Genomic DNA, 9,865 nt, shown 5'->3' on the forward strand with positions numbered 1-9,865 from the left:
TGGGTTTCTTGGCAGATACCACAAGCTTCTAAATTTGTGTTTAAAAGAGGAAGTGTGGCAACGGTTTATATTTTGTCACATGTGCGGAGCCAAAACAACAGAGAACGTGTCTGCTAACAAGTACTGTGTGTGTGTCTGTCAAAGCCTCCCATTCTTTGTGCCACAGAGCTCAATAGTTGTCCAAAAACTGATAATTATGAGGCACACTTGCTCTGGGTGACATGTTCTTCAGAGCTCAGATTCACACAAACAGGTGGAGATTTCAGGAGGACCAAGCAGTTGACATTAGGCGTGTGTTTTCTAGCAATGGGCGTATTTCTAAGAATAATACCTGATGAAAATGATGGTTTTCTATTCTGTTGGGTTGGGGAAACTCTTTAGGAGTCGCCACAGCCGATCTTCTGCCTCCATCTGACTTTAGCATCCTCCTCTGTCACCACATTCATGAACCTCCTCTGTGGTCGTCCTCTTCTCCTCCTGCATGGATGCTCCATCTTCATCATCCTCATTCACCATCATTTTGCCAAATATATCTACTCTCTCTCCTATGCACATGTCCAAACTCCTTAACCTGAGCCATCCCCCATTTCTGGTCCTGTCCATGCTGTTCACGCTTCAGCTCGGTGACTTTTTGTCAGTGCCACTATCTCCAAACCAAACATGACAGCAGCTTTCACTACCATCTTGTAAATCTTTCCTTTCACCCTTGCTATTATCCTTTTGTCAAAAATCAGCCCTGAAACTCGCCTCCACCCACTCCCCCCTTCCTGCACTCTCTTCTTCGCTTCTCTTGTGGACTGTCGTAGCTTTGGTTGACAGTTGAATAAGGACGTCATCAATAACGAAAGGGTGACTGAACCTCACGACATCGATCTGGAGCACACTCAGAGCTAACCAACAGCTAACCCGCTGGTTTTTTTTTTGCTGATGGCCTCTGACCAAGGAGGTGACATCAGGGTCTCAGACATGTAAAGCTGATCAGGTGGTAGCCTGTGCAGCCTGTTGCTGTACATCAAAAGGAACAAGGATTGGATCATTGTGGTGAGACGTCAGCCTGTTCTATATCAACAAAGTTTGTGAATGAGTCTCAGTTCGCTTTCTGAGTGATTGATTGTTGTTGCTATGATGATGGTACTAACAAATACCCACACTCCACACCATCACAGCGAGGCACAAGTCAACAAGCACGGAAGCACCGTCCAAGGGCGTCCGCAGAGAAAGCCCCTCACATCTTGGACATTGCTGTATAGCTGACTGCTGGTCGCTGGTTCCAGGCTTCGGTTGACTAGGCAACGCTCTAATGTATGTACATCATCCTCATATGTTGATCTGCAGTATCCTCTACGATCACTGGCAGTTGGCTCAATTGCCTGCTTTAAAGTTGAGAAAACATTGACTTATGGAAGTTACTAAATGTCTCTAGTCGTGTCCAAATTCATGGGCTGCATCCTCCTGAGGACTGGCCTTCGCGGTCTAAGTGGGCTGGGTCCTCAGGAGGTCAGGTAGGCCGGAAGTAAATTAGCAAATATTGGACGGTCTAGCCTTCTGATTAGCGTCACCGCTGTCTCGGTGGAGTTTAATAAACTCAGCTGTCTGCTCCTTGCTATATAAAATGTAACAGGACACTGGCGTAAATTCTCGACCATCTCACACTTCTGTTTAATCAGTTTTCTGTTTGACGTTTATTCAGCTGTGGGAAAATCACCCGGGGGATTAAAAAAGTTTTTTTTTTATCTAATCTAATCTAATCTAATCTAATCTAATCTAATCTAATCTAATCTAATCTAATCTAATCTAATAACTTTAATCTCAGCCAAACCGATTTACTCACGAACAAATAAAACACTGAAAAAAGCCAAACAATAACATTGTTAAGTGACTTATATATTACGTTTAACCTGAGTGGTGAAAGACCGCAGTGATCTTTAAATGATGTGCCGGGAGTTTGCCATTCACGGCGGCTTCAGTGACCCTCGAGCTCCCGGCTAGCTATCGAGCAGGTGGATAACAGGCGCCTCTGAAAACGTCGGAGCACTTTTGAAAATATGTGGTGTCTTGATAAACTGAGCAGATATCTGAAGTTTACACAGCTACGTTCTCACCTGAATATATGTTAGAAGTTTATTTTGTGACCCAGAAAGAGTAATAAGGGTAATATTAAAAAACTTGGTAGCGGCCGCCATTGTTGAAAACTGGAATTGGCTGAATTCTGGGATATGGTGGGCCACGAAGGACACGCCCAACCCATCCTTCAAATTCGGGGAAAAGGAGGACGCATTTGTCGGCTGCATTCGGAGGAGTCTACGAATTGGGACAGCCTTCATCGCGTCACTGTGACGTAATCGCCCTACAAATCCGGCCTCAGGAGGACGCAGCCCATGAATTTGGACACCCCCTCTGACTTCTATTGGTCTCTATTGGTTGTCACGGATACTCTGAAGTATCGCAGAATCTTTTTCAGGAGTGATGGGAAGACAGAGTAGGAGATGGACCAGCAGATTGGTGCAAAAATTGCAGTTATGCAGATCTCCAGTTGGGTGAAGACACAGATGAGTTGCAAAGCGATGCTTTCCATTTACCAGTTAATCTTCATTCCAACCTTCATCCATGGTCATGAGATCTGGGCAGTGAGTGAAAGAGAGAGATACGAGCAATCAAAAGGAGTTTCCTCCATAGAGTTTCTGCACTTCGCCTTAGTGATCAAGGGGGGATCTTGGAGAGTTGGAGGAGGCTCTGAGTTGAGATAATGGGCCTTAAGATCTAAAGGAGCCAGCTGGGGGGGCTCGGGCCTCCTGGGTAGCTGTTGAAAACAGTCCTGGCGGAAGTGTATGTCTAGCTGAGATGTTACGATTTACGTTTACATCAAAAACTTGCTTTTGCGCTGTGTTTTCCAGATGTGGCTTGAAAATAGTTCCTCTGTGAAACTGTTCACATTGACATTTGAGGAAGATTTTTGTCCTGAGTTGTTGGGTCACGTTTTCTGGAAACAAACACTGCTGCTGAAATTTTCAATATATGTTTTTAACAGGTCTGTCAGAATCAAAAACTTTAAATGATTTAAATTTGGTCATTGTCCCACTCAAGGCCATGTTCTCAGGCATGACTGGACGGCTTACACAGGGCTGCTACATTCAGACCTCTGTTTGGAAGTCGCTTTCTGACCACTTACAATCCTCACTCTGTGATTTCACCACCAACAAAGCTCTGTCTTCTGTTTTAAACCAACCCAAATTTTATTTGAAGAATCTGCACAGGTAAGTAGAACCGGTCTTTAGCTCCAACTGAACATCGTCCAGCCGAAGAATAGTTTCTAAGCCTGAAATTGGAACTGAAAGTGGGACGGACACCAGGAGTTTATGGTTGTTTAACACAGATCAGCTGGTGCACCATGAACTCATCCCCTGGACCGAGACTGTCAGCATCTTAGGGCATAATTCCCCAAAATGCTAATCAAGTTGAAGGACCGCCTTTTTTTCTACACGGGAGGAAATCCAGGGTCCATCACAGAGGCACAAAGTATAAAGTGACATAACAGGTCCTCCATCTAAAGATGACAACAGCACCGAAACAATCCAAAGGTACACAAAAAGATGACATTGAAGGGGAGTTCAGTCAAATTTAAATCAGGAAAGGCTTCTGGTTTTGTTCCTGGAAGTTTTTGACTGCACCTTGTATTCACGAAAAGCCGATATCGTAACTAAAAATGGGCAACTCGCACCAGAATCATCTCCACACACTAACAGGGTGACTTTGACCTTGCGGTGAATTGTTGGGTCATTTTTTACTGCAATATGAACTTAAATATGTTTCTAGTCACTCTGTGGTTTTAAAGTGCACATTTGGTGTTTGTGAGAATAACTGCTGACTTTTAAAACACTGCACATCACTTAAAATGCAAAAACAGCAATAAACCTATACACTCGCAACACAACGGCCACCTAACTGCTGTTGCGTGACAAAGCCCTTATTATGCTGTATGTATGCTGAGCTGGGTGCATTAACATATAATCCCCACTCACGGTGGAGGATGTAGATTCAGATAAGAAGCATGGAAAAGACAAAAAAGAAGAAGGGCGTGCATTTCATTAGGCAGTCACAGCAGACATTTTCCTCACAGCTTCCACTTTTTTCCCCTGCTGATTAATTAAGTTACGAACTGTTAATGTCGTCACGCAGCACCTCTATCAGCTCACATCTGTCAAATGTTTTATCCTCTCAGAGCAAACTGAAACACCAACAGATTCTGGCAGATAGAAGAAATGCCAGCGCTCTCTTTGACGCCTCTTTTTAAGGCTCAGAATCATTCAAATCGGAATAAATGAACACAAGTGAGCAAACGGTCACATCCTCATGATGCCATAGACCTTTTTTATTCATTTTTTAAGTTTTCACAACAGCAGCAGTGCTTTTTGTGCTCCATCCGGGCTGGATTTCATCCTGCAGAGCAGAGAGCAGTTACAGTGCATCGCCAATGTGCGCAGAAGCGTTGTACAGCAAAAAGCTAACCTGGATGAAATGCAACTTCCATTGGACTGACGGAGCCACCAGATGAATTTCACACTGAGCTGATCGATACTGTACACAAAGAGGCGACTCGTCACAGAGCTGGATTTGAGCACAATGGCTATCCTACTTCCAGATCGAATCCCAGAGTGGCCGCCGTTCAGTTACAGGAAGAGGTGGGATCTCTTCGAGAGAAACTGCACCGGGATTTTCTATTTTTTAAAGTGGATAGACACTTTCACTGTTTCTATTGGGGAATCAAACTCATTAATTTCAGTGTTGATCGGGAACAACTCAGTGAATTTTCCCTTGTTAAAGGAGACTGATCCTGCTCTTCATTATCTTCGGAATATAGTCGTTAAATGTGCCGAAGTTTCAAATAACGCAGTAAAAAGTGAGTAAAAATAATCTCTGTCGGCCAAAAGCAACAATTTTAATCCCTCAGCTGGCTTCTGCAAGCTAATCTGCCTTTTTTTGGTAGGTGGGTCTTAAAAAGACAGGAACGGGACTATTTAAGGGCCAGTATGAGCTTAATAAGGATTATTTTGAACCAGGATTTATCCAAAGTTACTCTCGTGGAGTCTCAAAATAAAAATATGGGGTTAGGTAGAAGCAGAATAGGTCACCTTTATGATGAGTAGAAAATTCAGCCTTTTAATTTTGATGGAAAAGTTTAATATATAATATACAGCTTTCTATGTGAGATATATCAATACCATTCTTTCTTTTGTATGTCAGCACCTGCTTAGCCTATCTTAGCTTAGCGCAAAAGCATAAACCAAGGAGAGAAAGCTAGCCCACGACCTTTCACCTTTAAAGCTGGCGTACTCTCTCTAGATTTGAGTAAAAGAGATGTGATGCTAGCTGTTTCTCCTTTGAGTTCAATGTTTATGCTAAGTTAAGCTAATATTATCACCTCCTGACTTCACATCAAAGTCTGAAGATCTGCTAGATCTCTGTAGCTACGGGGGCGCATACGGACCATTGAGGGTAAGAAAAAAAAAAAAAAGAGAAAATCTTCTTTTCAAAGACAGAAGTGGCAGAATTGTAGATTATAAAGCCGAACACATTTGTGAGGAAATTTTTCATTTTAAGTGAAAATTTAGATTTTTGTGAAATTTCTTTGTGAAATTTGTGAATTTTTACAAGGCTAGTACAATATTAGAAACTCACCTTCCTCTCCAAACTGTTTATTTATTTCTACGTGTTACTTCAGACTCTTTAGTGTTGCTGTAGCTGCTCCTGAACTAATAGGAGGGAAAAACTGTCTGACAGCATTGTATGAGTGTGACGATAAATATTTGGATGTCTCGTCTTGAGAGTAGCCTTAACCTTTTCCTTTAGCCCTAGGGCAGAAATCCAGTAACCATTTAACATTTTCCATAAATTACCTGGACATGGTTCCAACCTGCTTTCTGGGATTATATATGTTCAGGGCATCGCTGGAAATTTTACAAACACAGGTCAAATTAAGAGTCAAATGCAACTCAGTAAATAATAATCCATTCTTTTTTTTTTAAAACAAACAAACAAAACGTTTTACCTTTTATATATTTAATTTTTAAATTGTATTTGCTAATTTATAATAAATAATTTGTTAATTTCAAGTCTAAAATATGGTAAAATACTGTAAATCACTTGAATGTCATATGTTGTTGGCCCAAACTGAACAGAATAAGCTTTAAAAACTAACCAGTGTGTAAACTGGATATAACTGTACAAACAGAACTCCAAGAAATGACACCTAAGACTGTGCAGTTAAGTTGGATCTTAATTTCTTGGACAAGTTCAGCTTCCTGTTACGAAGCGTATATAATGAAGATAAAATAAATCAGATTCACAGTCAATTTTCCTTTACTTTTACCCTGCAAAAAAGCCAAAGTTGCCATCACGCTAAAACTGTAGTTATTTCATTTATTCAGCTGAATTTAAAGTTAAAGGGTGAAAAATCCACTGTCATTCCAGAGGATTTGAACCATCCTTTCAGCTGTTCCCTTGTTTGCTAATGAGTCACTACATGCTTGATTTGGATGCCCTTCCTGATTGATCCAGGCCTGAGACCATCAGGCAGGGTTTTTATCTCTCCTGTTGGCCTTAAATTAGGCGTTCTCTCCCGCGTTGGGTGAATAACTAGTACACCACACAGTCACAGTAGAGCAGCCCTAACAAAACCAAGCCCATCACCTCACTGCCTCTGCTATGGTCCTGCACATGTGTGGCTTTTTTTTTTTAATCCATAAAATGATTTTTTACATTTTTTTAGAAGCTGCAAGCAAACAGATTTTTTTTTAAAGATTTTTTCCCTTGAAATGTTCTTTTAAGGGATCAGCAGCAGCAGCTACAGCCTGACATTTAACATGTGATTTTGATCAGAATATCGTGACATTTTCCAGCTTTTTAAAAATAAATAAATTTGCACAACTTTTGAGGTGTGGAAGACACAAATGCCAAGAGATGGGAGTCTGCATCAGCAGCCGTTAGAGTCAGATCTGAATTGTTTGAGTCTGATATGAGACGGCACATTAAAGCAAACATCAACACTTAGGAATGCATCTTTAGAGAGCTCTGGTAGATAGGTTGGGTTTTACAGTACCGGCTCCTCCCTCTCTCTGAGATTAGCACTATTTTACAGTATGACCAAGCAAAATCCAGCCTCTTTTTTTGACAAATTAATGTAAAAATCACACTGATGCATACAGATTCATACAATTACACTCAGTTCTGAGCCATGGTTAAAGGTGAACATCAGCCACAGCAAGAAAAAGAAACAGAAATACACACACTGGCCACAAGAATAAACCAAATTTGGATCTTTTCCCACAAACTAAAATCATGCCTTTGCCCCCGTTAGGGCCAGGCACATCTGAAGAACTGAACTAAACATGTTGTAGGCACCGGTATTTCCCCTTATTGACAGGAAAATGAAACACAAATCTTATTTTTTGCCCTTCGGGCTCATGATAGCTTAGTCTTAAGCTGTTTGTGCTTACGAGCCAACTGAGGCTGGCTGTCAAACTCTTATGGCAAAGTGAGTCTGTATGCTGCAGCCAAGTGCAGCACATACAGGCGGGGGGTGGCCCCTGTATGGGGAAGGGGGAGCTTTCTCTGAGTCTTTATAGCAATACAATCACCAAACAAGTCACACGCCTTACACTCACTGACACCTCTCATCTGCACCAACATCCTCAATAGCAGCACAGGCCGGGAGGCAGGTCCATGTCCACCACCTGCACCACCTATCAGGCAGACGCTCCCTCTGGAGCCACTGTGCCATAAAGAAATCTGGCTTTGGGTGATGGCAACTTTAGGAGAAGGGGAGGGGGATTGGGGAGGGGGGGGGGGATCAATGTCGGGTTTGACTCAATCCTGGTATTTTACAGATGGGAGCTTGAAGGAGGTGTGTGTGTGTGTGTGTGTGTGTGTGTGTGTGTGTGTGTGTGTGTGTGTGTTGGGGGCGGGGTAAAATCATGGCTGGCATCGTCCTTCACGCCCTGAAGCATCTGAACCGTATCAGTTTGTGGAAGGCCTGCTTGAAGTCCTCGTTGGACATGGTGTAAATGATGGGGTTGATTAAGGAGTTGAGGTAACCGAGCCAGGTGAAAATGTCAAATAGCTCCGGGTGGAAGCAGGAATCGCACAGAGGCACTAAAAGAGTGTAAATGAAAAACGGCAGCCAGCAGATGATGTAGGCTCCGAGGATTATTCCCAAAGTTTTGGTCGCCTTCTTCTCCCTGGCGGCCGAGATGCGCTTCTTCTCCAGCAGCGCGTCGGACACAGTGACTTTGACTTGGCTCACGTTCGCGGACGAGGTAGTGTCACAGGAGGAGGAGTCGTTGGTCCCGTAGTTCAGGGACGTGGTGGACGCCACCGAGCCGGGGGAGTTGGTGATCAGGTGCGCAGAGGTGAGTCTCTTCCCGGGCTTGCTGTGCGCCTGCTTCAGGATGCGCTTCCGGGCTTCCACGTATATCCTCCCGTACAGGGCGATGAGCAGCAGCGTGGGGATGTAGAACGCGCCGAAAGTGGAGTAGATGGTGTAAAAAATGTGGTCGGTGTTCACGTTGCAGCTCGTCACCTCCTCCGCCTTCACCTGGCGCCAGAAGAACGGCGGCAGAGAGATGGAGATGGCAATCACCCAGGCGGTGGCGATCATCCCGGCTGCGCGCGCCGGCGTGCGCTTCTTGGAGTACTCCACCGCGTCCGTGATGGCCCAGTAGCGGTCCAGCGCAATTACGCACAGGTGCAGGATGGACGCGGTGCAGCACGTGATATCCGAGGACAGCCAGATGTCGCAGACCACCTGCCCCAGCGTCCATGTCTGGCTCACCGTGTACAGCGCGCTGATGGGCATCACCAGGATAGACACCAGTAGGTCCGTGACCGCCAGCGACGCGATTAGAAAGTTTGCCGGCGTGTGCAGTTTGCGGGACTGGTAAATGGTGGCGATGACGAACGCGTTTGAAAGCGTCGTGGCCAAAGTTATGAGCGCTAAGGTGACGGCCAGACCCGCCTGGAGAGCCACATTACTGTCCTTGGGCTCCGCTTTCGCCGTGAAATTGGCATGGGTGTCGTTGGTCGAGATGTTTAGCAGCTCTCCGTAGATGGCAGGAGTCGGTTTAAGCTGACTGGCATTCTCCATCCCTCCACCTTCCCCGGTCAGACCCCGCTGTCATCGAGCGCAAAGGAGACCGCTCCGAAGCCCCTCAGATATTCATCCACCGCGCGCGTTTCTCGTCTCCATCTCCAGCACTTATCCGACACATTTCTGCCTCCTCCTCTTCATCCTGTTCGCGTCACCCGCGGCATGTTTAACATAAAAACTCTCTGATCAACTTAAATATCCAGCAGCTGAGAATTAGAAGGCTCAGAGGGCGGCCTCTCCATCATTCTCCGGTCATTTTCTCTCATATTGGACTCTTTTTTTTTTTCAGTATAAAACAAGAAAGCGGGAGTTTCATCCGCGTTCAGCTCTCCTCACAAGTTCAGAGCTGCTCAAGTCTGACTCCAGGTTTTATACTGCCAACGCACCGCACGCCTATCTCTCTCTCTCTCTCTCTCTCTCTCTCCCTCTCCCTCCCCTTCTTTTTTTTTAAAATCTCAGATGGTTAAAGGACCCTTGCAAATATTTTCCCCCGAAAATGTTCTATTCTTTTACATCTCAACCAAAGAGTCTGTGAGCAACGAAGACGCAAGAATCAATTTAAAGCATCACATATTTATAGGTTTGGGAGGTATTCAGTTCAACAACAGTTGCCTCAAGGTGCTATGTAGGGGAGAGCGGGGTAAGTTGTCACACGGGTAAGTTGTCACACTGTTCATAACTCCAACACTAGAGGCTCTATCTCAAAAATGAAATAGCCACTTT

At 44.3% G+C, this 9,865-nt stretch overlaps 1 protein-coding gene across 1 annotated transcript; it reads right to left on the minus strand.

Moving 5' to 3' along the window:
- Positions 1-7,846: 7,846 nt before the first annotated feature.
- LOC102195965 (5-hydroxytryptamine receptor 1B) lies at positions 7,847-9,468 on the minus strand. The gene has a single exon (XM_005732740.1). The coding sequence runs from the start codon at positions 9,137-9,139 to the stop codon at positions 7,988-7,990; it is 1,152 nt and encodes a 383-aa protein (XP_005732797.1). The 5' UTR covers positions 9,140-9,468; the 3' UTR covers positions 7,847-7,987.
- Between the last annotated feature and the right edge of the window lie 397 nt (positions 9,469-9,865).

This window comes from Pundamilia nyererei, unplaced genomic scaffold (assembly GCF_000239375.1).
Source record: "Pundamilia nyererei isolate P.nyererei 1_Seehausen unplaced genomic scaffold, PunNye1.0 scaffold00048, whole genome shotgun sequence".
NCBI classification, from domain to species: Eukaryota; Metazoa; Chordata; class Actinopteri; order Cichliformes; family Cichlidae; genus Pundamilia; species Pundamilia nyererei.